This window comes from Mastomys coucha, unplaced genomic scaffold, assembly GCF_008632895.1.
Source record: "Mastomys coucha isolate ucsf_1 unplaced genomic scaffold, UCSF_Mcou_1 pScaffold12, whole genome shotgun sequence".
NCBI lineage: Eukaryota > Metazoa > Chordata > Mammalia > Rodentia > Muridae > Mastomys > Mastomys coucha.
The window spans coordinates 43,785,134-43,800,443 of record NW_022196894.1 but is presented as its reverse complement, the minus strand read 5'-3'; the positions used below and the strand labels follow the sequence as shown (position 1 = coordinate 43,800,443).

General features: G+C 41.8%; 1 protein-coding gene across 2 annotated transcripts in view; it reads left to right on the top strand.

Moving 5' to 3' along the window:
- The window catches only part of Plcxd2 (phosphatidylinositol specific phospholipase C X domain containing 2), a 55,672-nt gene extending 43,751 nt beyond the window's left edge, over positions 1 to 11,921 (top strand). For both annotated transcript variants that reach the window (XM_031364017.1, XM_031364016.1), the window contains one exon: positions 5,935 to 11,921. In XM_031364017.1, the coding sequence (XP_031219877.1) occupies positions 5,935 to 6,091 (157 nt within the window). In that variant the 3' untranslated portion in view covers positions 6,092 to 11,921. The remainder of the gene's footprint in view (positions 1 to 5,934) is intronic.
- Positions 11,922 to 15,310: the final 3,389 nt, after the last annotated feature.

Here is a 15,310-nt window from a genome sequence, read left to right as displayed (position 1 = left end):
AATGACACACACCCATGGTGACCCTCTTACTACCCACACAGCTGACTGAGATACTCACTGTTTAAGAAGCCTTAAGTACAGGCTGCTGTATGGTCAGCAAGAGATTTGTTCTGCTGCAAGATGGTCCTCCAGGGATTTGTTCTTTCTTCTTTGGTGACCATGAGTCTTGAGTTACCATGTCACAGCCTCAAATACTTCCTTGGAATAGAACTAGGCCTGATATACAGATACCGAAGGATGATACTCTCGCATGAGTATCTCATACTAGATATACTCTAGTAGGAGACAATATTCTTTGTCCTAGGCACCAGTGAAGGATGGATAAAGGATGTCAAGAAAGCATATTACATGTATATGCACATTTGGGTATATATGTAGACTGTGTAGGTATGTATGTGTGTATGTGTATATGTATGTGTACATGTCTGGGTATAATGTCTATGCCCATATATGTATATGATATATGTGTATATAAAGGGATATTATAAATACACTTTTCAGTAGGCTATCCTTTGTAATACAGGTTGAAGAAACTAATGTATTTAGATTTTTTAAAAATGATATTTATAAGAATCTGTTTAGTTCTTGAGTTCTGGGTGGTGACTAGAATTTGGATAGTGAAAGCTGTGTTCAGTCACATCACATGCCTAGTCAGCCTCATGCCCTGTCACATGGCAGTCACATGACCAGTCAGACGCATGCCCAGTCACATGACCAGTCCATCACGTGTCCAGTCAGTCCCATGTCCAATCTGTCACATGCCCAGTCACACTCATTTGGTTCTGAGTTTGAGAGCATGACTTCAGATAATAACCATGTTCTTAGTCAGGAGTTTAAAAGGCAAGCAACATCTGTGCCCTTCCTTTGTGCTGAGAACTCCTGATGATGTCAACCACGGACAGAACCAGAGGCTACTTTCCATGCAGCCCTTCTAAGTCTCAACAGAATTAGCCATATTCAGCTGAAAACAAAGAAGCTCATGGGCTGGCCATGGTGCTGCACACCTGCAATCCCCAGCATTTAGAAAGCTGAGGCAAGGGTGTTGTGAGTTCAAAGCCAAGAAAAGCTTGGCTAGGCTAAATGGTAGCACTCTCTGGGGACAAAGGTATGGTATAGAGAAACCCTATCTGTAGCCCAGGGTGGTCTCAAACTGACTGATTACAGTCCTCATGACACAGTCTCCAGGAGTGTTAGGTTTATAAGTGTGAGCTACCATGGCTGGCAACAAGCAAACCAAATTAAATGAAATCAAAACAAACAACATCAATCCAGTGTGGTCTCTCTTAAAAGGACCTAGAATTATGCATTTTCTTTTTTATATATGTTCAGGTTCCTATTCCATTTTTCTCATTCTTTTAGTAAATTTGTAGCTTAACATTATTTCCTCATTCAATCAAGTGAAGTTTTCTGTATGTCAAGAAAAACAGAAAGAGTACCTGGGAAGAGGCAGATGGCGAGACACAGAGGAATCCTGTAGCCTTGGTTCCAGAGTCTTTCAGCAGAATCTAACAGGAACATTTCTATACCTGAGTGAAGACTGGCCCACTGCAAATCTGTGTGGGCAGCTAAGAGAGGCTATTTCACATGAAGGATGGATAGGTCCTTTATTCTGAATAAAAGGTGCCCTTTTGCCAATGCTTTTACTTGATTCTTAAACCCAGGCCAGTGTTTTGAAGTGGAGAAGGACTTCAAAACAACATCTAAGGCCCTTGTGGGTTCCCATGTAAGCTAAGTGATCCAGCACTACAGATTACAGCCAAGATTACAGCCCCTGTGAAAGCCAAGAGCCTGGCAGAACTGCTGGGCTTCTGTCTGTGTAGAACTGAGGGTCACTGCTGTGAGCAGAGAGGATGTCTGAGCTTAGTTTCTTAGTGTTTCTAGACCCGTGATTGAGCTAGTAGTACCTGGATCTGGTCAGTTCACATTGGTTGCAGCTGGCAACCCACCATACTCCTGCATACTCCTGTCGTCTTGTGGCTGATAAATTCCTGCCTCTCTGTTTAGTGGTCATGAAGATAGCATGAGAAAAAAACGCAAGGTCTCCCATCTGGTAGTGAGAATGTGGCCCTTAAATGAGTAGCTCTCTTGGCATCCTAGCCCTTCATGGTCATGGGAGTATTAGGAATGTGATCCTACATTCCTGTACCTACACATTGGTGGGAGAGGAGCATGGTTCTGGTTAGGAGTCTGTTCTCTAGTGCCAGCAAATCACATGACTGTCATTTCACCACTGAGTAATCATGGGCTCTTGCCCTGAACATGACCCTTGAAGTACTGTCTGTACTGGACAACTGTACAGGGGTGCTACATAGCTTATTCCAAGCACTGATCAACAGCTCAAACCCATGGAAGACCCAGTGTGTCTTCCTACTGGTGACCAGGTAGTTTTCTTGGTGGGAAGCTAATCCCCAGCTTTCAGGTGCACTTCGAACATGAGAATCTGTTGTTCACTTTGGTTCATCATCCTGGAAGGAAGCCACAAACATATATAGGCAATTCAGACAGGATTTCTGTTGTAGTTTTCCTCAGATTGGAAGGCACCTAATCCATAGTACTCACAGTGAGTCAGGATGCAGCCAGGAGGCCTGGAGTTGAAGCCTGTAGGGTCCCTACTAATGTCACTGAATTATGTTCCCTCTCTTCAAATCCTTGTATTAAAATAATCATCCAACCAGGTGTGGCGGTGCATACCTTTAGACCTAGCACTCCAGAGGCAGAGGTAGATAGATCTTTGTGAGTTCAAGACCACCCAGACTGAGCTCCTCCTTCAAATAGAATAAAACCTTAATCTGAAGGTGAGTAAATTTAGAGAAATTGCATTTTAAGGCGGGAATTAAGTTAAAAGGCCATTACAGTGGGTTCTAACCTACTCACACTGAAGTCCAAAGGTAACTTAAACCCAGAGACAATGGAAGCATTGCAGCATAAGCCTGTAATCCCAGCACTCACGCAGAGGAGGGGACAGGCAAGGTCATCTTTGAAAATGTAATATGATCTCCAAAAAGCAAACAAGTCTCATGACAGGAATATGTATGTACATACAGAGAAAATGACACATAGGGTGCTGGGGGGAGGGCGTGATGAGGAGGAAATCTTCTGTAAGCCGAGAATAAGGGCTTCACAGAAAGTTCAGCACAGTAGCATCTTAACCTTGAGCTTGCAGCCCCTAGAACAGGGGAAAATAACCCCAGTTCTTTGAAGTCAGCAGTGTATGTGTTGTTATGACAGCATAAGTGAGCTAACACAGTCCCCTGGACAATGGGGTGTCCCCCACAAGTTCTTGAGGTCTCTGAGATGAGCTTTTCTTTACCACTTAAACTGGAAAGTATGGATTTATAGTCTGCAAAGGGTCAGGGCTGTCTCTAGGTGTCAAGGATTATTTCCCCAGAATGACCAGCAGATGGCAGAGGAACTCCAAACATAGCCTCTGACCAGGGATCCTTTGAATCCCTAAAAGTAAAAGGCTCACTACTACTGTGTCCTTCCTGCAGACTGCTGTGAAATGCTGGCCTTTGTCTTTAGAGTTCTATGTTCTTCAGCCCCTCTCAACACTTTGTTGTGTGGATATATAAGGGATTTCCTATCCCTACTCCCCCAAGTGTTTCTCTCTCTACCTTTTTACTCTTTTTGTTTATGATCCCCTTCCTTTGCCAACTACATACTGCTCTAAGCAGCCATTGCTCTGAACACTTTCCATATACTACCTTTCTGATTCATCCTGTTTCACAGGGAAGAGTAGCTGAGGGACATGGAATTTTAGTAAATTAAGGTCTTCAAGAGTCCCAGCTAAAAATAGAAGGACTTTTGTCAGTCACAACCAGCTAATACAATAAAAAACAAAAAAGTGAATTGATCAATTGATCAATAAGACTAGTTCAGTCCATGACAGAGTAGTCTTCGCTGACTGAAAGAAGGGCTGAGGTCTTAACATCTCTCTCTCTCTAGAAGACCAAGAAATGAGGGCGCATCATGGTAGAGCAAGGGCAGCTTCAGCGGAGGATAGAAATGGGGATGGGGACACATCCAGAGAGAGCATGAGGAACACAGGAGAGGAGACCATGGATGTAGCTAGGGCACATCTGACCCAAAGGATTCCTAGACGTGCAATAATCAACTGTAGGCCAGTTTCTACCTCCATTTGCTGGGGATTTAGTGAGCTGTGTTTACCATGAGGCAAGACAGCCAGTGGCCTTGACTGCTCTTCTCCTCCTCTGTGGTTCCTCACACTTTGGTCACATTGGATTGAAAGCATCATTTACGTCATGAGCTCTGAGTCTCTGTCACACCGGAAATCTTCTGTTTATAAAATAACCCCAGCCACTGTATTCAAGAGACAGCTGATTAAATATTAATCTATTAAAGAGCCATGAACGGTACTAGGATAACTATCTCTGTGGAAAATGAACCCTGGCCTTTTGTAAAAATTAACTGCTGTTGTTTTAAAAAAGTAAAATAAAGGTGAATCCCCTGAAGTTTTTAGAAAGAAATGTAAAAGGAAATCTTTGTGAATTGGAAATGAATGTCTTTCTTAAGCAGATCACAGAAATTAAAAAAAAAAAAATGATGAAGGACTAGAGGGATGGCCAGGAGTTAGAAGCACTCACTGGAGAGGTGGCTAAGCCAAAAACACAAGTTCAGGTCTCAGCCTGTAACTTCAGCTCCAGGGGATCCAACTCACTCTTCTAGATTCTGTGAACACCTCTGCAAACACATACACAAACATAAGGACACATACACACACATCTACACACACATGTGAATGCCCTCCTAAGGACACATCTACATAAATAAATCTTTTTAAAGGAAAAAGATAACAAATTGTACTCCATCAAAATTAAGGAACCCAGGCTTATCAAAATGTTTTGTTGAGAAAAATAAAAGGCAGGCTACAAGGTAGAAGAAATATTTGCCAAATATATCTGACAAAAGACTAGTATCCCGGATGTAAAAATGACTTCTAAAATTTAACATTTAAAAGAACAAAGAGGGAATAATATCAAGCCATAGTGTATAACTCTCAGGGAACAAATACTAAAATGTAAAAGAATAAAAAATGATTAAAAACTAAGTAGAATTGTTAAAATGATGAATGCATCAATACTTGCAAGGAAAAGGTACACAAGTCCAGTATGCATTCTCGGCAATCCTCCTGCCTCAACCTTCCATGGGCTAGGATCACAGGCATGCATGAGTCACCACCCTTGGTTTAGAATGACTAGATTTCAAAATACTAGTGGGACCAATTTTTAAGACGAACGTTAACTATCCGGAGCTTTCTGGTTCTGTTGGTGGAATGGTAAAGTAGAATGACCCCCTTGAGGAAAGCTCTGGCAGTTTCTTATAAAACTAAATATAAATAAACCCTATCATAGACCGGTTTTGTCCCTTGATTTTTATCCAAGTAAAACAAAAGATGATGCCTATAAAAAGACTCATAAAAGAATGCCCATAATCGTTTATTCATAATGACTGCAAATTAAAAACAGTCAGTATACCTATCAATAGGAAAATGGATAGGCTACGTCGTATTCATACAGAAGGACGGTGATTCACTGATAGATAGGTGGCAAGCAAAACAGTAAAATATCAGTGGCAAAAGATAGGAGTGGGTCCATTTACTATAAAACTTCTTTCAATTTGCCATATGTTTGAAATGTTTTACGAGGAACCCTGACAATAGAGGACTGTTGGACTAGGTGTTCCAAGGTCCTGTTAATGTGGCTGTCTATTTGATGCTAGAAGCGAATAGTTGTTTGCATAAGAGAAACCTTGGGGAAGGTGGAAGGCTGATCCATATGCATGGAGATATAAGGCTTCTGTGTTTCTGACATACGTTTTGTAGTGACAGAAATGGCTCATTTCCTTTTGGGCAGTTGTCACTCTAACCCCGACTGTCTGTCTGTCCTCTTTTCACCCAACCCTTCCTCTGCATAGGAATCTCCCTGCCATTCTTGACTGGGTGAAGACTCAAAAGCCTGGAGCCATGGGTGTCAACATCATCACATCTGACTTCGTGGACCTGATAGACTTTGCCACTACTGTGATTGAGTTGAACGACCTTCTAGAGGATCGAGCTCTGACTAAGTGTTGAATTCATGCTTTGTTTAATTTGATGTTGAGGTTGTTGATCCAAGGTAGGATTTTTTTTTGAGGGTTCTAGGAAAGATGGCTCACTCCTAGGCACTCATGGGGAAGTGAGGAAGAGAAAGAAGGCCCTCTCCCTTTCCTCACATAGCCATTTGGATTTTTAAACAATAATCTAAGGGTTTTCATTGCATTTTCCCCAAATGAGACTTTTACAAACTTAAGCCTACGAGAAGAATGTATATTTCCTATGGTTAACATCATGATCTCCCCAGTGGCTTGTTCCATGGAAGCATCCTTTTCAGGTTCTGTGGGCTATGCAACGTATTAATTGGCCCAGCTTCCTGCCGTCTTCTGGGATGGTTTGAGCCTGTGTGAAGACTAAATCAGAAAGGCATTCCTGGTCAGAAGAATAGCACATGCAAGCAAGGAAGTCCCCGCAATCAGCCCAGAGCTCTAAGGAGCTCCTAGGGAGCAAGAACCAGGTCTCTCACGAACTGTACAGAACCACCACTTTTCTGTGAGAGCAAGATATGTTTATTATCACAGTGCTCAGCCACAGGCTAGCTCTACATATCTTGGACTGGAAGTGGGCACTTTGGTTCTTCATATAAACAGTGCGCACTACCTTTAATGTCAGAAATAAAGTATTATCTTATTTTAACATATTTTGGGCCCTATCTTTAAGATGAAAGAAACAGATGGTTCTAATCAGTCTTTTATGTGAGGGCCCAATACACACGGAACATGCATGTTTGTTGCATGCCAGACTTCTTTGATTTAGTTCTGTAGCTTTCTCCCCAAATGACTATCAGGCAAGTACCTGCATCATTTTGGCAAAGTCCTCCTTGGAGCAAGGTCTTCAAGCCAGATAGCAGAATTCTATTGTATGGTTATCTGTCTGGGACCTGGTCTGCTGCATGACACAATGCTTGTTTTTGACACCGTGGAGGCTGACACAGGATGCGTGGGAACGTGCAATGGAATTAAAGGACGACGTTTCAAGTGGGTTTGGAGACAGTCTGCAACTCCTTGCAAACAAGACTACCTCGGGGACATTTAGCATGACTCGTATGTCATCAAGTGAGGGAAAAAAAGCAATGCTGGACATTTCTGCTTGTTTTTCCATTTGGACTATTTTCTGTGGGTTGTTCTGCCAACTGCCTTTGCATGAGGGCTTGGAGACACAAGGGGAATTTTTTTTTTTAATTGATAAGAGGTGCTTTTGATTGATAAGAGCCCTCTTTTGTTTTATTTGCTTTGGTTTTGTATTTATTGATTTATTTATTCATAGAGTAAGGATCTGCGGTGTTCCTTGCCTGAAGAACACTCACAGATGCTTCCTGGACTTTTCCTACCCAGGACGCTGCTGTGGTCATCCACTCATGCACTGTGTGGTGCATCTCAGGGGCCGTGAGTGACCTCGTAACTTTGCTATGGATGCCCTACCCCACCCTAATCTCGCTGAGGACAATGTATAGGTGTGGATGTGATCCAGACCTAGGAAGCTACTGCCAAAGGCATGCACAGGGACAGATGTGAAATGGTCACGAGAAACTAACTACACAGGCACTTCTGTGAGAGCGTTGGCAAGAGAACTGGGATTCATGGCTGAGCACATACGTTCGTGAGTGCGATTTGCTAACCTTCAGCCCTATTTGAGAATCCCTAAGGAGGTGTCAGATTCCACACTCCTAAGGAGGAATATCAACAGGCAGTCTCGGGTGGGGAGGTGCATTTACAGAGATGGCTAGACCTTCTTCTAGTACTTCTCACATCTCTCCCTTTGATTGCCTTCAGTTGGGCAAGCTGACTGCCCTGGGGATATCTTGGGTGAGCTATTGAAAACATGCATGCCCCTAATGGCTGATCATCTGACCTTTCTTTCTCTAAAGTAATTTAGGCCTTGACTTCTCACTTCTATAGTTCATGGAGGCTACAGCACAAATGCCTCTGAGAAAACCTGATTTAACTTCTCCAGTTCTGGAGTTTGAATCCTGCCCAGAGGTGGCTTCTGGAATGTTCTTGTCAAATTTGGCAGAGCCTTCTCTCGTTGCAACTTCCTCGTTGCGTAGGAGTGCATACACTCATCATCTTAATTTTCCTTCAGTTGTGATGCTGAGCTCTACAGAGAGACTCCCTAAACCTTAGTCTGCCCTCAGGAGTTTACTTTTTTTACTTTTTTTTTTTTATATTGTTGCATTATGTTTTGGTTTTGGTTTTAATTATCAGCTAGTTTCAAGGGACTAGATCATGCCCTTCTGTTAACCCTTTGTTACTTGGCGAAGAGATAAAGAGGCAAGAGGAGAGTCATTCTGCTCTGCTTTCCTTGCCCCTCAGCTCTGTCCAGGTGCTTGGTGCTATGGAGCCTGGTGTGTCAGCAGGTGTCTGCACTGCATGGATACCAGTTTCACTTGAAGGCTACAGACTGTTCAGTGAACTGTTTACTTCGTTTTCTCCCTTTCTTCTTAAATACACAGTTGTATTTCACTTCTGACATTTAAGTACACCTCAGTGTTTGCATGAGGCACCATCATAACACAGAAGCACAGAACACTTCCAAGGCCACGTGGATGGGCCCCTTCTCCCTCAGTGAGTGCATGGATGGATGTAAGCTTACCAGCTCATCCATGTGGCGTACATTAGGGTCCCAGCCTTGCTGTTATTCTGAAAGTCTGAGAGGTAGGGAGAGGATTATTCACAATTCCTCCCAGGAATTACTTCAATCTCTGCCCCAAGAAAAGGCTTCCAATGTTGTAAGAGGCTGCATGTATTTTGTGCCTTGAAGACAGGCAGAAATTTCAAGTGAGTTAGACAGAGAGAAAAATAGAGCGAGGGCCCCAGGGCTCATTCTGCCATAGTTACAAGTTAGAGTTCTGACCCAAATATATCACATGCTTTCTAAAATCCAGGGAGTCATTCAGATTTAAGAAAAAAAAAAAAAGACTCTCACAGTTGTTCAGAATCAACTTCAAGAGCAGCTAAAATGCTGCTTGGTTAACTTTGTTTGGGTTCATTTCTGTTTGGAAATTTAACTGGGTTCTTCATGAACTCTATGCACCATCCCAACACAGTCATATTTCCTTGATGGCCAGGCCTAGATGGCCTAGGTCTCTGTGGGTCAGAACGGTGTCTCAGGGCTTGAACACTGAGTTTATCAGAAGTTCCAAGTATGTTATGGATGGAGACAATTTTCTTAGGATTGAACAGAGAGGTCAAGATGGATGTGGTGTAAGAGATTTGTGAGTGTTTGAGGATTTGGTCTGAGATCATGGCAGATCTTAGAAGTCATGCAAAAAAAAAAAAAGTGCTTATATTTGCTGCATAAGATTTGATAGTCACTGTTTTCTCTAGTGCTGGGTCCAGACCCTGAATTTCTTAGAACCGTTAATTTAGAGTTTAGGGTTCAAATCCAACATTTTATATACATGCAAAGAAAAGCACAAGATCTGAGCAGAGATACTGACAGACCTTAAGAATCCCAGATTTTTCATAGCCTCATGTTCACATCTGAAATTTTATGCTTCTATCCAGGAAGGTGAAGAATTCTGAGATTAAATGAAGCTTTCTGATGTGTCCGGATATTTCCTTTTTTTTTTCCCCAGTGGTTAGGGTTAGGGTTAAGTTCAGGGGTTGGTTAGGGTTAGATCTCACCAGGAGGAAGCATTTCCAAAGAGACATGATACAGCACCCCCCCCCCACCCCCGTGAGCACAAAGTGAAAGATAGAAACTCAGAAGAAATCCAGGCTGAAAGGAAATTGCTATTTCCTCTGAGAAGCAAAAGGACTACAAGCTGACATCATTACAGAGGTTTTATGATGTCTTTGATTGTTATGTTCTGGGACATAGAACTGGCTAATGAATGTGCCACAGCCAGGAGATCTCCCATACCTGAGCAACTGGTCCTGGGATAACTTGTCATTGGTTCTTTCATCTTTAATAATGATGCAAATCTCAAATGGATGGTTCTTAAAATATATGAGATCCTAGGGCTCAGCCTAAATGCCTTGTAGTCCATGTATGTACCCTTAGCATGAGTCTTCCTTTTGTGCACACGTGCAAAGAATACGGTTAGACTCATGCAAGAGTGTGGTACAGGCTGATAGAATTTGACAATGTGTTATTCCTTCTGGAGTCTAAGTAATGTGTGAGGCTCACTGAAATCTGCCAAAATGTACATGGGCCCCTGAGAGATGGGCCTTCTCTAGAGGAAACAGTAGGACATTGAGACTATCAAACATCCAAGTTGACAGGAAGCCCAATTGGTGCAGCATAGAAGGGCATGGATGTCCCTGTAGATTTCATTAGCTGTCTAGCGCATCTTAACCCTCTTCCACAGCTGCTTCCTCGTAGGTGATACCATGGTCTCATTACTCAGTAGTGTCCCCTTGGGACACAGGGAGAGTGGATTGATTGAATAAGAAGTGGTGTCAATATAAACTTCCCCTCAATTCCAGATGGTTCTAATCAGCTTGTTACTGCCCCAGGAGACCTCCTATGTCCACAGCCTTTGGATTCCCCAGCTTCCTGCTACACACACTGACACTAATGGCCATATGTCTGAGCTAGCCTAACTCTGAAACAACCCTACAATGATGCGATGGATTCTTTTTTTTATTTTTAAGAGAATACTCTAAGATAAGGATCTTCTGCTTTAGATAGTGCTTTAGCATCAAACCCAGCAAACTTGTCCTTAAAAATTATCAAACCCACTTTAAAACAAAATAGTTTGAATAAGGTAATTCCCTCCTCTCTTTGGGGGAATTCAGAAGCACATCTGTTGAGGCAACTGCATCAACAATCCCGAGGCATCTTTGGATCATCCTTTCCCATTCCCTTCATAGAATACTACTTTCCCCTCTTGTCGATAGCATCTCCATCATCCACCAATGATTGCATCACAAGATGCTGACGGAGAGCACACTCTGACCATGGTGGTGGCTGCTCTTTACCCTTCTCCAATGCATTATTCTGCCTTCTGCTCCCATCCAGTCATTAGAACTATGCTTAGTTAGAGCCCTGCCATTGGGACCAATGTTTAATTCATATAGCACAGGCTTGCTCACAGTGTTAAGTTCACTAAGAAGCATAGCACTTTGAAAATTCATACAGGCCTTTGGCAGCTCCATGTAGTTGCGATGTCACACCTGTTGTTGGTTTATAGCCCTAATAATATGTCAATTATAGATCTATAGTATCAAGATGATAACTCTTAGATCATGTTCTAGAAATAATAATACCTTGCTGCTATTAATTATCACAACAGTATGAATCAGTATTAAATGCAGGTTGTGTATGCATTATTTATATTATGTACATACCAACTGTAATACTTAGCATCCCGGATCAGTAATTTAAAATTACAGATATTGTCATAGTAAAAATAAGTCTTGGTCAGTTCAGATTATTTGTGTATCTGATAAATGCTGTAATGGAGATTATATTTTGTCTTCTAGTCATTAATTTACACTGCAATGCATGTGGTTTGCTAAACTTAAGAAATAATAATCAGTTTTACCAATTTTAAGGTTAGGGATAAGATTGTGCATATATGCTACTTGACACTCTGAGATGTATCTTGTGGCCTGATTGTCAATGTCATATACACTTCACCTGCCTTCTTTCCCTCTAGGAAGTAATTGTTGAATTGTATCTCTTCTTTCTTGAAACCTGGATTAAGTCACTTGATTCATCCTAAACTATTGTGAAGCCACAGTACCTCATTTTATCTGTGAAAAAAAAAAAAAAGGTCTGACTATATGATGTGTTTCCTTGTATTTGATTTGAGCCAGTTCACAAGGTTTAAACTTAGTAATAAACGTGAATCTTTAATAGCCATGTGTCCTTGGTTTGAATAAATATTCGTTTACTGACCTACATCTAACTTTGTTTTAAAGAGCTGAAGATTTGGTATCAAGAGGAGTCGCCTAAACCTCTCTGCAGGCTCTGGGATGGGCAGTGTGTGGAATGTGTACAGTGTCACATCTACCACGCTTCTCCAAGCTCCATCCTTAGCACTTCAACCTTCCTGCTACAGTCAGCCCAGACCTTAGTGACAGCCATAGTCCCACTTGATCACCATCTCTGCCTCACCCTAATTTGAATGATTACCGATGCGAAACTCCTCAGAGGTGACCTAGCCATGCACATGATGAATAAATACGACTAATCCGATCTTTCTGCTGCAGTGGAGATTGCAATGTTGTCTTCTCATAATTATTTTTTTATTTTTTTTTAAAGATTTATTTATTATTATATGTAAGAACGCTGCTGCTGTTTTCAGATACACCAGAAGAGGGCTTGAAATCTCATTATGGATGGTTGTGAGCCACCATGTGGTTGCTGGGATTTGAACTCAGGACCTTCGGAAGAGCAGTTGGTGCTCTTAACCGCTGAGCCATCTCACCAGCCCTCGTAATTATTTTTAATGTGGTATCTAGATCTATTTTTATGTCCTCAAATGCACTCCCCACTTTTTTTTTGCCTTGTGCATTTCAAAAATAATGAGTTGTTATAAAAATCAATTTAGCAGAGATTAAATTAATTCTGAGTAAGAGTGCATCTCATGAAGTCAGGTGCTGGAGAAGTCATTTGGAATGACAGTATGTCTGTTAAAGCTGCCTCTCTGATTTAAGAGTGATGCCATGGTAAGAATTCTCGGTCCGTATCTAGGTGTCGCTTTTATGAGTCTATCACACCTAGCCAGCTCTCATGTGCATCACAGTCAGTGAATCAGTGAATCCCTTAAAAAACAAACAAACAAAAAAAACTAGTATTCATATATAATGTATGACGCAATGAAATGCCAGGTTTCATCACTGTAATCTCATGTATGTGGTATTCTATGACCAGGCCCAAAGACAATCAAACTAGGTATGATCTGTGCCCCATTATGGCAAAGATATTGTTCTCCTTCTTCAAGTTCTGAGCAGGCCTTTGGTGGAGGCACTGCTTTTCTGACAAAGAAGCTCTCGTGTTATGTATGGACTCTGTAATTCCTAACCACAGATTAACTTATCCTGTTACCACCAGGCGATCAACAGAGCATGCAGGGACCAAAAGTTCCATATGAATTCCACCACCTCCCATCTATGTGGCTGTAGGCTAAGTCTGTAGCTGTAAACGTACAGATTGTGGCAGAGCTCAATAAACAGTAACAGCTACTTCTGCTAGAGGTGTGGCTTTGCGCCTACACTCTCTAACTAGCACCATGTGTTTAACACAGTTGCTCGATCACGTGCACGTTGACGGAATGATTTGGCAGGAAGTAATTACTGAGACAGAAGAGAGAGCTTCAGTGTGGTCCACACATGGGGCTTTACAGCAAAAGGTCTGGATGAGTCTGGGTACCTAGACTTTGGTCATACTTTTTCTTCCCCACCCCAATCGGAAGGGAGGTCAATGGAAAAGAAGTCAGTAGCATGTAAGGATTTACCATGTAAGGACTGGAGACAATGTCGTAAGAAGTAACCATCGTGTAGATGTACCACATTTTCTGTATCCATTCCTCTGTTGAGGGACATCTGAGTTGTATCCAGTTTCTGGCTATTATAAATAAGGCTGCTATGCACATAGTGGAACATGTGTACTTATTACATGTTGGAGCATCTTCTGGGTATATGCCCAGGAGTGGTATAGCTGGGACCTCTGGTAGTACTATGTCCAATTTCTGGAGGAACCGCCAAACTGATTTCCAGAGTGGTTGTACCAGCTTACAATCCCACCAGCAATGAAGGAGTGTTCCTCTTTCTCCACAACCTCACCAGCATCTGCTGTCACCTGAGATTTTTATCCTAGCCATTCTGACTGGTGTGAGATGGAATCTCAGAGTTGTTTTGATTTGCATTTCCCTGAAGACTAAGGATGTTGAACATTTCTTTAGGTGCTTCTCAAAATGTGGTACATCTACACAATGGAGTACTACTCAGCTATTAAAAACAATGAATTTATGAAATTCTTGGGGAAGTAGATGGACCTGGAGAATATCATCCTGGGTGAGGTAACCCAGTCACAAAAGAACACACATGGTATGCATTCTCTGATAAGTGGATATTAGCCTAGAAGATCGGAATATACAAAGTACAATTCACAAACCACAAGAAACTCAAGAAGAAGGAAGACCAAAGTATGGATACTTCTTCCTTCTTAAAAGGGGGAACAAAATACCCATGGAAGGATTTTCAGTCACAAACTATGGAGCAGAGACTGAAGGAAGGACAATCCAGAGACTGCTCCACCTGGGAATCCTTCCCATATTCAATCATCCAATCCAGACACTGTTGTGGATGCCAGCAAGTGCTGGCTGACAGGAGCCTGATATAGCTGTCTCCTGAGAGGCTCTGACAGTACCCAACTAATACAGAAGTAGAGGCTCACAGCCATCCATTGGACTGAGTGCAGGGTCCCCAATGAAGGAGCTAGAGAAAGAACCTAAGGAGCTGAAGGGTTTGCAGCCCCTTAGCACAAACAACAGTATGAACTAACTAGTACCCTCAGAGCTCTCAGGGAGTAAAACTCCAACCAAAGAGTACACATGGGGGAGGCAGGGACTCATGGCTCCAGCAGCATGGGTATAGCAGAGGATGGCCAAGTCGGTCATCAATGGGAGGAGAGGCCCTTGGGCCTGTGAAGATTCTATAGGGGAATGCCAGGGCAGAGAAGTGGGAGAGGGTGGGGTGGTGAGCAGGGGAAGGGGCGGGGAAACAGGAGATTGTTTTAGTTTTGTTTTTTTTTTTAATTTTTATTTTTTTGTTTTTTTCTTATTTTATTTTATTTTATTTTTATTTTTCTTTTGGAGGGGAACCTGGGAAAGGAGATATTGTAAATAAAGAAAACACCTAATAAAAAATAATAATAAATTAAAAAAGAAGTAACCATCATCTGTAATTATACATTCAAGTACTGGAAATGGTGATTCTTTAGTTCTTAGGGTATATCTTATAAGGAATCATTAAAAATATGGGTTCTGGTGTATAAAAAGTTGTGATATTCCTATACCAAATATGCGTTGCTCAGACAGTGAGACTCACACTGCTGGTGACATATATAGTGATGTACAGTACATTGGTGAGCATGATTATATATTACATGGTGATCATCTCCTTAAGTAAAATGAATGCTGTTAACCCCTTAGTCAATTCCAATCAGTTAAGAGCAAAGTCTCAGCTGAGTAAGGAAATGTTTTTATCATCTGAAAAAGAAGAGGAAGAAGAAGAAGAAGAAGAA